The sequence below is a fragment of the Rhincodon typus genome, chromosome 13 (genome assembly GCF_021869965.1).
Source record: "Rhincodon typus isolate 14 chromosome 13, sRhiTyp1.1, whole genome shotgun sequence".
Taxonomy (NCBI): domain Eukaryota; kingdom Metazoa; phylum Chordata; class Chondrichthyes; order Orectolobiformes; family Rhincodontidae; genus Rhincodon; species Rhincodon typus.
The window spans coordinates 14,352,693-14,369,704 of record NC_063344.1 but is presented as its reverse complement, the minus strand read 5'-3'; the positions used below and the strand labels follow the sequence as shown (position 1 = coordinate 14,369,704).

The 17,012-nt window shown below is 42.2% G+C and overlaps 1 protein-coding gene across 1 annotated transcript in view; it reads left to right on the top strand.

The window, feature by feature from the left end:
* Nucleotides 1-17,012, top strand: part of LOC109914612 (DEAH (Asp-Glu-Ala-His) box polypeptide 36) — a 48,218-nt gene that overhangs the window by 14,302 nt on the left and 16,904 nt on the right. Inside the window, exons 5-10 of the mRNA XM_048604510.1 lie at nucleotides 814-984; nucleotides 3,096-3,175; nucleotides 11,816-11,890; nucleotides 12,064-12,230; nucleotides 15,146-15,227; nucleotides 15,516-15,659. Of these exons, the coding sequence (XP_048460467.1) occupies nucleotides 814-984; nucleotides 3,096-3,175; nucleotides 11,816-11,890; nucleotides 12,064-12,230; nucleotides 15,146-15,227; nucleotides 15,516-15,659 (719 nt within the window). The remainder of the gene's footprint in view (nucleotides 1-813; nucleotides 985-3,095; nucleotides 3,176-11,815; nucleotides 11,891-12,063; nucleotides 12,231-15,145; nucleotides 15,228-15,515; nucleotides 15,660-17,012) is intronic.

Here is a 17,012-nt window from a genome sequence, read left to right as displayed (position 1 = left end):
TAGAACTGTTAAGAAATAACTTGCCTCACTATACAGTTTTTTCTTTGAAAGTTTTTGTTGTCAGACAAAAAGTGGTTGATTTAAAACCCTGAAGGAGTTATTTGAAGTGTAGAAAATCTAAGATCATGTATAGGAAGACTTGAACAGCCCATCAGATTCTTGAAACTGGGAATTTCAGTTGAATTAAACCCTGTAAATGTGGTGGAGAAGAGAATCCCTCTGGTATGAGTTCCTTGAAGGGGTGCTTTTAGGATTAATAGGGTTGTGTTTTACTAATGTTACAAGATCTTTAAATGTGTGTTGTATGTAAAAGTTTGGGTCATTCTATTTTATTCTTTTTTGCTGAATAAATGATTGCTCTATTGTTAAACCCAAATCTGCAGCATGATGTGCTTATGTTTTAGTCAAAGACCACCTTGTTTAAAGCAAAACAAAAGTCAAAAATGTGCAAAATTTTTACAGTGCAGTCCTACAAACAATAGAAATGGCCCCACCATTCTTTAAAGGTGTTGAATTAGGAAAAAATATTTTGTCAGGATACTGGAATGAACTCCCCTCTCTTATATCTGCTAAAGGGACAGGCAGGGCCCCCAGTAGAATGTCTTATCTGAAAGTCAGCACCTATAGACATGGGAATGAAACTTGACAGCAGCACATGTAACATTAACAGGCTTCAGACAGAAGCAAGAAATTGGATCCTGCAATAATTATGTTGAATAATGAGTAATGATAATTGGAATGTGAGTACTGTAGTTTCTAGGATGTACGCCTCGACTAACAGTGTGTTTTTTATAAACCAAATCTGCACTGCAGGAGGTTGTGGACTTGATCAATGAAAATCAGGTGCTTGTCATAAGCGGAGAAACAGGTTGTGGGAAGACCACGCAAGTGACCCAGTTCATTCTGGATGACTACATTGAGAGAGGCAAGGGCTCTCTGTGCAGGGTTGTGTGTACTCAGCCTCGACGAATCAGCGCAATCTCGGTAAGTCTCGCTGGTTATTTTTTGTCTCAAGTACCTGATTTGCCTAGGTGTCCAATCAGTAGACTGTGGCCCACATATTGCATATGAGCCTTGGTTATTCACACTGTACCACTCCAGTGACCGATGCTTTGTGCACTGGTGAACAAAGCAATCATTGGGCAGCACAGAGCAAATGCTGGTATTCAAAACGAGTTCAATTTCCAACCTATGAATGTACGAGCAGCTGTTAGCAGTTTAGCACTTAACTCCTAAATTGGCAGTGCACTTCACAGATTTTAAAAAAAACTTAATTCAAGCAGATAATACATTTTTGAGGAAATATTTTAGTATAATGAGAATAAGTAATGATGCATCTTTAAATGATTTTATGATAATTGAGAACTATCTTTTCTAAACTAAAGCAGTCCTTTAATTTGATGCTTTTGAGTATGTCAAAGTTTATTTGTTTGGGCCCCATAATGTGGGCAAATGTAAGGTCGTGCACTTTAGCAGGGCAAATAGAGGAGCTGATTATTATTTAAATAGGGAAAGGCTGAAAAAACCTACAGCATGGATTTGGAAGTCCACTTGCATAAATCTTGAAGTTCAGGTGATGGGGAACGCAAATGGAATAATTGCATTTATTTCAAAGGGAATGGAATACAAAAATAATTGGCAAGTCTTGCTACAACTGTTCAAGGCACTAGTCAGGCCACAGCTGGAATACCGTGAATAGTTTTGGTTTCCTCATCTAAGGAAAGATATATTGGCATTGGAAGCAATCCAGAGAAGGTTCACTCAGCTGATCGCAGGTTTGAAGAGACTCTGTCTTAGGAGGAGAGGTTGAGTATGTTATGCCTTTACTCATGGGGGTTCAGAGAAATGAGAGGTGACCTCATTTAAACATATAAGCTTCTTAGGGCGCTTGACAGGGTAGATGTGGGAAGGTTATTTTTTTTCTTGTGGGACAATCTAGAATCAGAGGACATAATCTGAGTAAGGGGTCATCCTTTTAAGTCAGGAATGAGGAGGAATTTCTTCAGCCTTAATGTTGATGAATGGCAGAGTAGAGTTGATGAACTGATCAGCCTGCTTCGACATCTATGTTTTATGGTTTTATGATATGCATCTTAAGTGGGGCAGATCCCTGCACATCCTTGGAATATAGTCTGGAGCAGTGTCATTTTCTCTGCTAAATATTGTGTTCAAGTGATGTTAGCTTTGAAGTTGTTTTACTTCTAAGTTTACCATTCTGCAATCACAGCTCCTGTTTCACAAATGAGGTCTGGTCATCTTGTATTTATGTTCTGCTGTAAACTCTTGATATTCAGTAAGAGCTGAATCTGGATTTTCATGATCCAGTTTAAATGGCGGCAGTAAGTAACATTACCCCTTAGTTCAGTTCGTCTTGGGCAGCTCTTTTCCTAGTGGAGAATTAAGATTCAGTGAGGTTTTTAATTTTCTCTGGGAATGTTTGTCTTTCACTGGCAAGGCTAGCATTTGTTGCCTATCCAAAATTGCCCTTGAACTGAGGGGCTTGATAGGTTGTTTTGGACACAATTAAGAGGCATCCAGATTACTGTGACTCTGGAGTCATGTGTAGGCCAGCCCAGATAAGCTTGGCAGGCTTCTTTCTCTAAAGGGCATTGGATGATGGATTCTTGTGACAGGTGATAATAGCTTCATGATTCCAGACTGCATTCATTGAATGGAACTTCTCCAGCTACCGTGATAGGATTTGAACCCATGTCTTCAGAGCATTCGCCTGGGCCTCTGGACTACTGGTCCCATGAAATTACCATCACGTCATTGTATTCCCATGGGTAGATGCAGAGAAATGATCTCCTTTTGAGGAGGGATTCAAACACAAAGAAAAATAATCTTATAATTAAAGCCAAGGCGTACAGGAGTGAAATCGGGAATGATTTCTTTACCAGTAGGTAGTGGAAACCTGGAAAACAAGTCAGCAGTGGATACTAAGAGTTCTTTTGGAGCTTTCAGGACTGAAATCAATGAATTTTTGTTGGGTGAGGACATTGAGAAATAATGGAGCAAAAGGCTGTAAGGTTAGGGCTAAATGACCTACTCTTTTTGTTGCCTGTAAGTTTTTTGTTTTGCTTTTGTACTTTCAGATAGCTGAGAGGGTCGCAGCAGAAAGAGCTGAAGCCTGCGGTGATGGGAACAGTACTGGTTACCAGATCAGGTTACAGAGGTTAGTACCACCCATTTCTTAACTTATGGGAGTTGGAATAAGCAATGATCAGTGCTTGTGAATTGTTCATTAGAATAGGATTTGGCCATTTAGTCTGTTGATCGTGCTCCACCATTCGGTATGATCGTGGCTGATCAATCACTTAAGCTCTTTTACCTCCATGTCCCCAAAGTGGCATTGCACTTAGTTTAAGGGTCCCCTGGTTTCAGACTTCCCAGTCCGGGGAAACATCTGCATCTGCCCTGTCTATCTTATTAAATATTTTGTACATTTTTGTGAATCATTCTTCAAAGCTTTGGAGAATACAAGCCCCGTTTGCCCAACTCTGTTCAACGGACAGTCCCGCCATCCTATAATCAAGTCTGGTGAACCTTTGTTACATTCCCTCAATGACAATAATATCTTCCCTGAGATAAGAAGCCCAAACTGCACATAGTACTTAATCTAACTAAACTTCTATGCAATTGAATCAAGATTTCACTACACCCCAACTCAAATCCTGTTGTGAGAAAGGCTAACATTCCATTAGTCCTCCTAATAGCTTGCTGCACCTGCACGTTAACCTTCATTGACTTACTGACAAGGGCACCCATGTCCCTTTGCACATCCATATTTTCCAACCTCCTACCATTTCAGAAATGCTGTGTACGTCTCTTCCTCTTGGCCAAGTGGATAACCTAATATTTTTCAACCTTATCTTCCACCTGCCACATTACTATCCATTCACTAAGCCTGTCCAAATCCCCTTGAAGCAACTTTTCATCTTCCTTGCAACACGTTCTCCCTTGGTTTTGTATCACCTGCAAATTTTAAACTATTACATTTGGTGCCCACTTCCAAATGATTCATATATATTATGAGCAGCTGGGGTCTCGAGTATGTTGCTTGTGAAACCACACTGCTCTCAACCTGCCAATGCGAGAAAGGCTCATTTATTCTGACACTGTTCCAGTTGTGCCAGAGATGAACTCAGTTACCAGATTCTGTAGTTCAAAGCATCCATGTGCTGCCCAATCATGTGTAAACGTCAAATGATTTGAGTTTGTCCATTGATCAAATAGTTCCTTTGGCCTGTGATTAGAACAGTGGTATAACAGGCAAACTGAATACATACAGCAGTAACACTAGGTGAGATGATTTCCACTCCTCTAGTCACTATTATTATCCAGCCTGTTTTGTAAGTTATAGATGTGTGAACTAAATAAATGGCCCAAAGAGGAGAAAAACTGAATCAGAGATAGTAGGAACTGCAGATGCTGGAGAATCCGAGACAACGAGGTGCAGGGCTGGATGAACACAGCAGGCCAAGCAGCATCATAGGAGCAGAAAGGCTGACGTTTCGGGCCTAGACCCTTCATCAGAAAAGGGGAAGGTGAAGGGGGTTCTGAAATAAATAGGGAGAGAGTGGGAGGCGGATAGAAGATGGATAGAGGAGAGGAAACAGACAGGTCGAAGAGGTGGGGATGGAGCCAGTAAAGGTGAGTGTAGGTGGGGAGTTGGGGAGGGGATAGATCAGTCCAGGGAGGACGGACAGGTCAAGGGGGCGGGATGAGGTTAGTAGGTAGGAGATGGGGGTGCAGCTTGAGGTGGGAGGAGGGGATAGGTGGGAGGAAGAACAGGTTAGGGAGGCGGGGACGAGCTGGACTGGTTTTGGGATGCGGTAGGGGGAGGGGAGATTTTGAAGCTTGTGAAATCCACATTGATACCATTGGGCTGCAGGGTTCCCAAGCGGAATGTGAGTTGCTGTTCCTGCAACCTTCGGGTGGCATCGTTGTGGCACTGCCGGAGGCCCAGGATGGACATGTTGTCTGAGGAATGGGAGGGGGAGTTGAAATGGTTTGCGACTGGGAGATGCAGTTGTTTATTGCGAACCGAGCGTAGGTGTTCTGCAAAGCGGTCCCCGAGCCTCCTCTTGGTTTCCCCGATGTAGAGGAGGCCACACCGGATGCAGTATACCACATTGGCAGATGTGCAGGTGAACATCTGCTTGATGTGGAAAGTCTTCCTGGGGCCTGGGATGGGGGTGAGGGAGGAGGTATGGGGGCAGGTGTAGCACTTCCTGCGGTTGCAGGGAAAAATGCCGGGTGTGGTGGGGCTGGAGGGGAGTGTGGAGCGGACAAGGGAGTCACAGAGAGAGTTGTCCCTCTGGAAAGCAGATAAGGGTGGGGAGGGAAAGATGTCTTTGGTGGTGGGGTCGGATTGCAGATGGCGGAAGTGTTGGAGGATGATGCGTTGGATCTGGAGGTTGGTGGGGTGGTACGTGAGGACGAGGGGGATTCTTTTTTGGTTCTTACTGCGTGGACGGGGTGTGAGGGATGAGTTGCGGGAGATGTGGGAGACACGGTTGAGGGCGTTCTTGACCACTGAGGGGGGGAAGTTACGGTCCTTGAAAAATGAGGACATTCCTCAGACGACATGTCCATCCTGGGCCTCCTGCAGTGCCACAACGATGCCACCCGAAGGTTGCAGGAACAGCAACTCATATTCCGCTTGGGAACCCTGCAGCCCAACGGTATCAATGTGGATTTCACAAGCTTCAAAATCTCCCCTCCCCCTACCGCATCCCAAAACCAGTCCAGCTCATCCCCGCCTCCCTAACCTGTTCTTCCTCCCACCTATCCCCTCCTCCCACCTCAAGCCGCACCCCCATCTCCTACCTACTAACCTCATCCCGCCCCCTTGACCTGTCCGTCCTCCCTGGACTGACCTATTCCCTCCCCAACTCCCCACCCACACTCACCTTTACTGGCTCCAACTCCGCCTCTTCGACCTGTCTGTTTCCTCTCCACCTATCCTCTCCTCTATCCATCTTCTATCCGCCTCCCACTCTCTCCCTATTTATTTCAGAACCCCCTTCCCCTCTCCCTTTTCTGATGAAGGGTCTAGGCCCGAAACGTCAGCCTTTCTGCTCCTATGATGCTGCTTGGCCTGCTGTGTTCATCCACCCCTGCACCTTGTTGTTTGAGGAGAAAAACTGCTTGTGTTTGTTCTGCACTCCAAAAATGTTCCTGTTGGAACATCACTACCTTGAATTGTACACTCTGTGCCTGATGTGCATGCACAGTACTCTCAGTGGCTATCTTTGATGGCATCCTGCTTTGGGAAAACATTGATTGTGCACAGTGAGAAAGAACTCACATTGAAATCGTGGATGATCTGATGACTCTACTTGCATTCTCTCCCACTCTGTCTCCCTCTCTTCTTTCCCCATGCTGCCATTACTTTTCACCCACTTTCTTATCAAGAATCTATTGACCTCTACCTTAATTATTCAAAGACTTCCTTCCTCAGTGGAAGCAGAGTTCCAAAGACACTCGATCCTCAAAGACTCCTCATCTGTCTGTATTAAATGTATGACCTGTTATTTTTAAACGGTAACTCTGTGTTCCAGATTCTTCCGAAAGGAAAATTTGTTCATCCGACCTGTCAAGGCCTCTCAGGATCTTTTATGTTTCAATCCAGTTGCTTCTTGATCACAATGCTAAACAATAACCTGATACAGTAATATTCACGGAATCATACCTTAAAAACAATGTTCCAGACAGCACTGTCAGCATCAGTGGATATGCCCTGTCCCACTATCAGTACAGATGTGGTGGCTGAGTGATACTTGGTCAAGCAGGAATCATCCTTGAAGTCCTCAGCACTAACTCTGGAATCCATGAGGTCTCATGGCACCAGGTCAAAACGTAGTCAAAGAAATGTCCTACTGATTACTATGTAATTGTGCATCAGGACCACTTGGAGGAAACACTGAGGGTGGCAGGGGCACAGGATTTACTATGGATGGGGGACCTCATTTTCCATCCCCAAGATTGGCTCAGCCGCATTGCTACAGACTGTGGCTTGGTGAGTCTTAAAGGACACACCTACTGGATCTGCCCTGTCTTTGGAAATTAGGGAAGAAATCAACAAGAAAAAAATACTTGAACCTCATCCTATCAATTCAGCCTGTCACAGATGTATTTGTCCATGACATTATCAGAAGAAGTGACCACTGCATAGTCCTTTTGGAGGCAAAGTCCCGTTTTCACGGTGAAGATATCCTCTGTGTAGTGTGACACTGCTGCCAATCTAAATGAGATAGACTTTAAAAAGATCTGTCACCTCGGTACTGCGCATTTATGAGATGCTATGAGCCATCAGCAGCAGCAGAATTGTACTCTGATATCTGTAACTTCAAGTCTTGACATATTTTCCATTCCTCCACACCATTGAACCAGGGATCAACACTGGTTCAATGAATATTGCAAGATGGTATGCTAGAAGCAGCACCAAGCATATGTAACAATGAAGAGCCACCATAGTGAAGCTACAACACAAAGTAAGCAACAAGTGATAGATAGGACTAAGCAATCTTACAGCCAACTGATCAGGTCTAAGCTTTCCAGTCCTGCCACATCCGGTCATGAATGGTGCTGGAAAGTTAAATTGCTCGTTGGTGGAGGAGGCTCCATAAACAACCCCATTACCCTCGATGGGCGAGCCCAACACATTGGTGTATCTGCAACAAATTTCAGCCAGAAGTGCCAAGTGGCTGATCCATTTTGGTTTATTCCAGAAGTCTGCAGCAACAGGTGCAGGTTTTTGACCAATTTGATTCACTCCACATGATATCAAGAAATGGCTGAAGGTACTAGATACTACAAAGGCTATTGGCCCTGACCGCATTCTAGGGAAAGTATTGAAGACGTGCTGCAGTCTTGCAGCTCTAGCCATTGTGTATCAGTATGGCCACAACACTGTGGAAAATGGCCTAGGCTTCTACTTGTGACCATGTAGAGTACTGGAAAGAGTCATCAACATTGTTGTACAGCAGCACTTGGTCAGTTTAGGTTATGCCAGGGCCCCTCAGCCCGTGACCTTGTTGCAGTCTTTGTTGAAACGTGGACCAAAGAGCTGAACTCCAGAAGTGAAATGAGAGTGAATGACCTTGACATCAAAAACAACATCAAGCATCCCTAGCAAAAGTGGAAACGGGAAAGGCCTCTGCTGCTTGTAGTCATACCAGTGTGAAGGAAGAATGGTTGTGGCTTGTTGGAGGTCGGTTATCTCCGCTCCATGACGTCTCTGCAGGGGTTGGTCAAGAGAGTGTCTTAGCCCCAAACATCTTAAGATGCTTCAATGACTTTGTGTCTCTTATGGTCAGAGGTGGGGATATTCGCCGATGATTGCATAATGTTGAGCACCGTTTATGACCCCTCAGGTATTGAAGCAGTTCATGCCCAAATGCAGCAAGAAATGGACAATATTCTGTTTTAGGCTGACAAGTAATATTCATCCCACACAGGCAATGACTATTTATGGCACAGAGTCATAGAAATGTACAGCACAGAAACAAGCCCTTCCATCCAACTTGTCCATGCCAACTATACTCTTAATTAATCTAGTCTCATTTGCCAGCATTTGGCCTATGGCCCTCTTAAACCCTTTCTATTCATGTACTTATCCAGAAGCCTTTTAAATGGTGTAATTGCCCCAGCCTCCTCTTCCACTTCTGGCAGCTCATTCCATGCACACAACGCCCTCTGCGTGGAAAAGTTGCCGCTAGGTCCTTTTAAATCTTTCCGCTCTAACCTTAAAGTTATGCCCTCTAGTTTTGGATTTCCCCTACCCTGGGGAAAAGACCTTAGCTATTCACCCTACCCCTTCCCCTCATGATTTGATAACCTCTATATGGTCACCCCTCAGCCTCTGATGCTGCGCAGAAAATAACCACAGCCTCTCCGTATAGCTGAAATCCTCCAACCCTGGCAACATCCTTGTAAATCTTTTCTGAGCCCTTTCAAGTTTCACAACAACTTTCTTAAAGCAGGGAGACCAGAATTGCACTCAGTATTCTAAAAGTGGCCTAACGAATGTCCTGTACAGTACAATGTGATCTCCCTACTCATATACTCCATGCACTGAACAATAAAAGATGGCTTACCAAACGTGTTCTTCTCCACCCTGTCTACCTGCGACTCCACTTTCAAGGAACTATGAACCTGTACCCCAAGGCCTCTTTGTTTGGCAACACTCCCCACGAATTTACTGTTAAGTACATAAGTTCTGTCCTGATTTGCCCTGATTAGCAAAAGTGAACCTAACCATCATCCCATTACATTCAGTGGCATTACCTTCACTGAATCCCCACTGTCAGTATCCTGGGTGTTACGACTAATCAGAAACTGAGTTGGGATAGTCACGTAAATACTGTGGCGACAAAAGCAGGTCCGAGGCTAACATCTCTGCAGTAAGTAGCTCATCACCTGAACCCCAAATCTTACCCACCATCAACGTGGCACAGGACAGGAGTGTCAGTGAATATTTACCACTTGAATGGATGAATGTAAGTCCAACAACACTCAAGAAGCTTGATACCCTCCAGAATAAAGTAGCCTGTATGATTGGCATTATATCCACAAACATTCATTCCTTTCACCATCTATCAGTGACAGCAGTGTGTACTATATACACACTATATTCACCTTGGAAATTCACCAAGGATCATTAGATAACACCTTCCAAATCCATGATGACTGCTATCTAGAAGAACAAGGGCAGCAAATACATGGCAACACCTCCATCTGCAAGTGTCCCTTGAAACTCAACATCTTGACTTGGAAATGCATTGCTGTCCAATCACTGTTGCTGGGTCACAATTCTGCAACTCCCTCCCAAACACATCAAATGTACCTACATCAAAAAATCTTAAAAAATCAGTTGAAGAAACTCATCACCCCACTTTTGAAGGGCAATTAGGCATGGACAATAACCCAGCCAGCGATATCCACAACTCATGAATGAATAAAAATCCCCTGAACTCCAATGGGTACTAGTCGAGCCTGTCTGAGCTTTTCTCATAAAACATCCCGTCCATTACAGGTATTAGTTTAGCTGCTCATAATCTCAAATTGTTCTAAAGTGCTTTACAAATAATCAAGTACTTTTTTTTTTTAAATGTAGCCACTGTTGTCCTGTAGGAAAAGCCGCATCTAGTTTGCATACAGCCAGTTCCTGCAAACAGCAAATGCGATAATGATTAGATAATCCATCGTCTTAATGTCATTTGTGGGAAATGTATTGATCAAGACACTGCAAATAAGACCGATCAGAAGGTTGATTCCGTGAATGGAATGATTAAAGCTCAACCTAGCATCCAATGTCATTTCAAATATTGAAGCTAATATTAGATTTTGAACACTGCTTCCTTTTCACTGCTCTTCCTGTATAATGATGACACCTTGCATTAATTAATGAAACTATATTTGGCCTTTCATTATCTCCTGAGTGTGACTGAGACACTCGGTTCAATTGTGTAAACGAACTAAAAATACTTGTTCTGCATATAAAATAGTTGATTTCTTGTGAACTTTTTTGTGGATTTGATCAGGATTACTCCAGATTTTCTTAGAGTTGCATTTAATCAGCTCATTCAGTCTTTTTCAGCTGTAACAGTCTGTATCAACTGGTAGCACTCCTGCGTCTGAGGAAGTTGTTGGTTCAAGTCCCACTGGAGCATTAAGTATAAGCTGACATTCCACAGCAATATTGGAGATGTGTTCCACTGTATGAAATGCTATCTCACAAGATATCAAATCAAGGCCCTATTTGCATGCTCAGGTGAACATAAAAGATCCATGCACTATTTTGAAGGAGAATAAGGGAGTTTTCTCGAGTGTCTTCCTTCATCCATTCTTGCATTGAATTTGCTGTCTCTCAGGACCTGAGCCCATCCATTTATTTTCACTTCGGCTCTTTTTAAAATTTCTTTATCTCTAGACTCTAATTGTCGAGCCTTCTTGCCTCTATGCCACTGCATAGTGAAATGTCACTGGGCTAGCAATCCAGAATCCAGAGACAGGGTTCAAATCTGTGGCAGATGGTGAAATTTGGATTTAATGAAGTCTCGAATTGAGAGCTGACCTAATGGTGACCTGTAACCACTGTCAGCTGTCAGAAAAAAACTCATCTGGTTCACTAATGTCCCTTGGGAGAGGAAATTTGCTGTCCTCTTGGCCTGAAACATGTGCAACACCAGACTCTCGGTAATATGATTCTTGCTTAACTGCCTTTTGGGCAATTAGGGATGGGTAATAATGTTGGCTTAGCCAGAATTGCCCACATTCTGGGAATGAATAACTTTTGAAAAAAGTTCACAGGATGTGGAACGATCAGTTTCGTCACTCCTGGCTTTCAAAGAAACTTATATACTCGGCCCTCCCAATTCCTCATTCTGTGCTTCTGAAACATGAAGTGTTGTCCCGTCAGCAGCATTATGATAATCTGTTTTTTGTACTGTTGGTTGGAAGATAAAAGTTAAACTGAATTTCCTTCTTCCTGTTCAAAATGATAGCTTGAAATCTTGTATGTGCTGTCGATAGGGCAGACAGGGCCTGGGTTTAACATCTCATCTGTAAGAGGGCTTATCCAAATTTTCAGGGCACTATTGATATTGCACTGGAGTGTCAGCCTAAATTTTGAAGACATGAAGTGACACCCTAACCTATAAGATTCTGAGATTGAAGTGGGTAGTGCCCACTGAGCACTGCTGCTACTGAATTTCCACTTCTGAACAAGTTGACTTAGAGGGGAGCTGGTTGATGGAAAGTATGTTTCCCAATGTTTTTATAAAACATTTTCTGTCTTGCTTAACAGCCGCCTGCCACGGAAACAGGGTTCCATCTTATACTGCACTACTGGAATCATTCTCCAGTGGCTTCAGTCAGACTCGTGAGTACAGAACTAATAATTATGGTGTATAGTTCATTTTATTCAGGATATATTCTTAATTATGTATTGCCCAACTCCAAACACTACCTGCTTACTCTCAAATTCCAATTTCTTTCTCAAAATGATATAGTTGGCACAGTCTCATAACACGAAAAACACATCTCTTTCCACAGTCTTCTGTCTACTGTCAGTCACCTTGTTTTGGATGAAGTTCATGAGAGAAGTTTGCAGTCAGATGTCCTGATGACAATTGTGAAGGACATTCTGCCTTTCAGGCCAGATCTGAAGGTGATATTGATGAGTGCAACTCTAAATGCCAACAAGTTTTCAGAATATTTTGGTAAGTAGGATTGGCAAATTCATGTTGTAACTTCAGTGAGTTCAGGCTATTGGCTTCTTAAAATTAACTGAAGTATTCAGCACTGAAGGAAACCTACATTGGCGCTTTGAGAGAGCAACGCAATTAATTTCTCTACTCTTCCTCCAGAGACCTGAAAATTTCTCTTTTTGTTTGTTTCTCCTCATTCTTCCCAATGATTTTTGGCTTGTGTTTAATGTTTGTGCTGTCTTTCTGCCTGGTGACCAGGGTGTCTGATTTTAGGGCATAACCAATGAACCTTAATAACCCTTGATGCAAAGTATTTGCAGTCTGTCTTTACATTGGTTACGCAGGTTAACTCTTAATAGCAGTGTGGAGTGGTTTAGCAAGCCACTTGGCCACATCTTTCCTGCCTCTTCAAAAAGAAAGCTCATGGGGCATGAATATGTGTAGGATGTGTAACAAAGGTCAACCTTGCCAGCAATGTCTACATCCTGAGAATGAATGCAATACTAATGCAACGAAGATGTGGAAAGAAGTAGATACTCTGATCTCTGGCTGTGTTTTCCCAAAATCTGGAAAGTGCAATAAAATGGTTCACCACTCTGTGCTTGATATTGAATTTAAATTTAAATTTAAATTTACAGCAAGAGATTGATACTGTAATTTTCTTTCCTTTTGATTAGATTGAAGATATCCTAGTGGAAAAGCCTTTAGTTTTCTTTAAAAATGTGCAAGTCATTTGCTTGTGATTCTGACTTCCTGGACTTTTAAAGGATGCAGATCAGAAAGATTAAACTGTGTTTTGGTTAAATTGTGAATTTACAAATGGAGGATTTTTTGTTGCAGTTGCTGAGGATTGAGACACTTCCAGGGTCAAGAACCAGCACTGCTGCTATTCGTTTCAACGCACATGCTGACCAGTGGTTAATAATTGTCTTTCATTGTGCCTTTGGAATAAGAGATGTTAACAGCAGCTTGTAAAATCTGACCCAGAGAGGTTGTCTATTAGTATGGATAGAAGAGTGTCCATCTAATAGAAGAGACAGAGTGGGATAAGGGGCCATTTTCAGGATGGAGTGGAGTGCCATGGTTATTTACAATATATATTCATGACTTGGATGAAGAAAGTGAATGTAGGTAGCCAAATTTGCATACGAATCAAAAGTGGGTTGGAAAACAAGGGGTGAGGAAGAGTGGCCAGATGAATATAGATAGGTTAAACAAGTAGTCAAAAACTTGGCAGATGGAATATAATGTGGGGAAAATGTGAGGTTATGCACTTGCAAGAAGAATAGAGTAACTGAACATTATTTAAATGGAGAAAGACTGCAAAAAGCTACAGCACAAAGGGATTTGGGAGTCCTCGTCCATGAATCATAAAAAGTTAGCATCCAGGCTCAGCAGCCAATTGGGAAGATAAATGGAATGCTGGCCTTTATTTCAAAGGAAATGGAGTATAATAGTAGGGAGGTTTTGTTCAAATTATACAAGACACTAGTCGGACCACAACTGGAACATAGTGAACGGTTTCAGGCCCCTTATCTAAGGAAAGTTATACTGGGATTGGATGCAGTCCAGAGAAGGTTCATTCAGCTGATACCTGGTATGAGGTACCCTCTTACGAAGAGAGGTTGGGCCTGTAGTCAATGAAATTTAGATAGCAACCTTATTGAAACATACGAGATTTTTTGAAGACTTGAAAGAAGATGCGGGGAGGTTGGTTTCTCTTGTGGGAGAGTCTCAGACCAGAGGACATAATTTCAGAATCAGAGTTTGTACATATAAGATAGATGGGGAGTTTCTCCACCAAGGGTTGTGAATCTGTGGAATTCTTATACAGAGGGCTATTGAGACTTGGCCATTGAGCATATTCAAGGCTGAGATATGGACAAATTTTTAATCATGGAATTTAAGGTTATAGGGAAAAACCAGGAAAGTGGAGTTGGGAATTATCAGATGGACGATGATCTCATTGAGTGACATGCATGATGTGGAGGCCCCTGTGTCGGACTGGAGCTGACAAAGTCAGAAGTCACATGACACCAGATTATAGTTGAATTGGTTTATTTGAAATCACAAGCTTTCAAAGCGTTCCTCCTTTGTCAGGTGAAGTGTCAGACTTCACCTGATGAAGGAGCAGTGCTATGAAAGCTTCTGATTTCAAATAAACCTGTTGGACTATAACCTGGTGTCATGTGATTTCTGACTTCATTGAATGACAAAGCAGACTTGATGGGCTGACTGCCTATTTCTACTGCTACGTCTTGTGGTCTGTAGTCTAAATAAATGCCTCTTCACAGGAGCTTTAAATCCCTCACCAAAAAATTTGAGAAAACACTGTAGCCTCTGCTTTTTGAACGAGTGAGTTAGGAACCAAATAAACATGTATATAAACAACTATAATTTACTAATGTTCATCAAGTTTATTAACAGTGTGAAACAGGTGCAATTCGTGGAATCTTGCCATTCCAATCTGAGTGTGGTTATATTTTAGGGCAGTAAGTGGTTGTGCAGACCTTTGAACAAGTGGAAAAGGTCATGAATACTCCAGTCTAAACTATAACTCACTTGCATTTAAAATTCTGCAGTGTTTAAGACAAACCAATTTGATTTGGCCCAGGTTACACTGGCGTCTGGGGGGCAATCCTGTAAAGTTCTGAGGAAGGGTCACTGGACCTGAAATGTTAACTCTGATTTCTGTCCACAGATGTTGCCAGACCTACTGAGTTCTTCCAGCAAATTTTTTTGATTTACAGCAACGGCGATTTTTTTCTCTTTTTATCCTGTAGAAATCTTGAAACGGAGTGTTCTGCTCCAGTTTTTCACTTCTGAACATAATGGCTCCTGATAATTTGTGACAAATAATTACCGGGATTAAAATAAATTTCTCTTCATTGTTCAGGAAAGTGACGGTCTGCTCCATTTTCTTACAGACAGCTGTCCCATGTTGCATATTCCAGGATTCACATATCCAGTAAAGGAATACATCTTGGAAGATGTCATTGAGTTGCTCCAGTAAGTCACTTTGTCAATGATCTGGATGGGCTTTCACTTGAAGTCATCACTATAAAGTGAATGCAGGGTGTTCTGTTCTCTCTGCTGTGTGTGTAGATGAGATGAGTTAGAGACAGTTATCTTGAGGCAGTTGCGCAGTGTAAACGTTTGGCATTGAATTTTTTCAATTTATTAAAGCACACAACTTGGTGAAAAACACATAAAATGGGTGTGCAGTTGTAAAGTTGTTAATAAACATTATCATTACTAGTAGCAGTTTCTTTAATGCCCATTTGCATTTTGACTTAGGTATCGTCCACAAACTCAAGAAATTCGGAGACCGTCCTCCAAGAGGAGATTCATGCAAGGTTGCATGTTTCGACCAGAGAAAGAGCGAGTGGAGGAAGAATACCAGCAGCAATGGCCAGAATATATGAGAGAGTTGCAAGGAAGGTATGCAATGACAATGGAGACATTGGTCAAATCATTTCTATTTGACATCAAGGATCCTTACCAGGCCCCATTTCAGAAAAAAGTAGGCAATCATTTTCATTCTAGTTGAATTGCTAGAACCAGAGTAGGATACAGATGTGTGTGATCTTTATGCATTTTCCTGGGGGTTTCATTGACAGGGGAAACTGATTTAAGTCAATTTCATAACAGTTTGCATGAACAATGAAGGCTGATCTACTCACTGTGGGGGTTGAGCAGCTCATCTGTGAAAGAGTCAAGTCAAATTTCCATTATCAAAGGAGGACCCATTCACCTGTTAGCTTCTAAACTGGCTCCCAAGGTGTTTCCAGAAGAATTGTACGTATTGGATGCCACTTTGTATCAGAGTTCCTTTAATGTGCCCCAGATGGATTTTGCTGATTTGGCCACCTGCAAGATTGACCTATAATTTTTGGGGCTCTTGAGTACTGATTCTTCCAAGCTCTACCCCCATCCCAATCTACAAAGTAAAATTGTATCTATGGATACAGCAACTGGGTTGGACTTAACCAAATGTTCTTTGCCACCTTCTAGAACAAGAAAACTGAAAAGGCCCAAAGTGACTGACCTTTTATTTGTTGGTGACATCGTTGTTCAATGACATGGCTAATGAGGAGTTGTCCATGTACCATATTATGGTTGTTCATCTCTATCTGCGCTTTTTTTTTTGTCAAGATCCGAACTGATGTACCTGCTGCATAACAATGATAACAGAAAATGCTGGAGAAATTTAGCTGGTTTGGCAGCATCTGTGGAGAGAGAAATTGTTAATGTTTTGAATCTGAAAGGACTCCTATTATGACTGTAAAATTCTTGAAGATAGTTTGAACATCATTCTTGTGTTATATCCTGGTTTGTGGCTGACAGCTGAATAGTGCGTCACTTTTTTTAAAAAACCTTTCAAAGGACAAGTAACAGGAAAATATCCTCAAAAAACATAGAAAATAGAATCGGTGTAGGCCATTAGTAACTTTGAGCCTGATTTGTCATTCAGTATGATCGTGGCTGATCATTGAATTCAGTATCCTCTCTTGCTTTCTCCCCATACTTTGATCCCTTTAGCCCTAAGCACTATATCTAACTCCTCCTTGAAAGCATTCATTGTTTTGTCCTCAACTACCTTCTGTGACAGAATTCCACGAGTTCAGCTGTGTGGATGAAATAATTTCTCTTCATCTTAGTCCCAAATGGCCTCCTCATATCCTTGAACTGTGACTCCTGGTTCTGGATTCCCTGGTCATTGGGAAGCTTTAAAATAAACTTTAAAGTGTCTCTGTGTCTCTGTGTCTCTGTGTCTCTGTGTCTCTGTGTCTC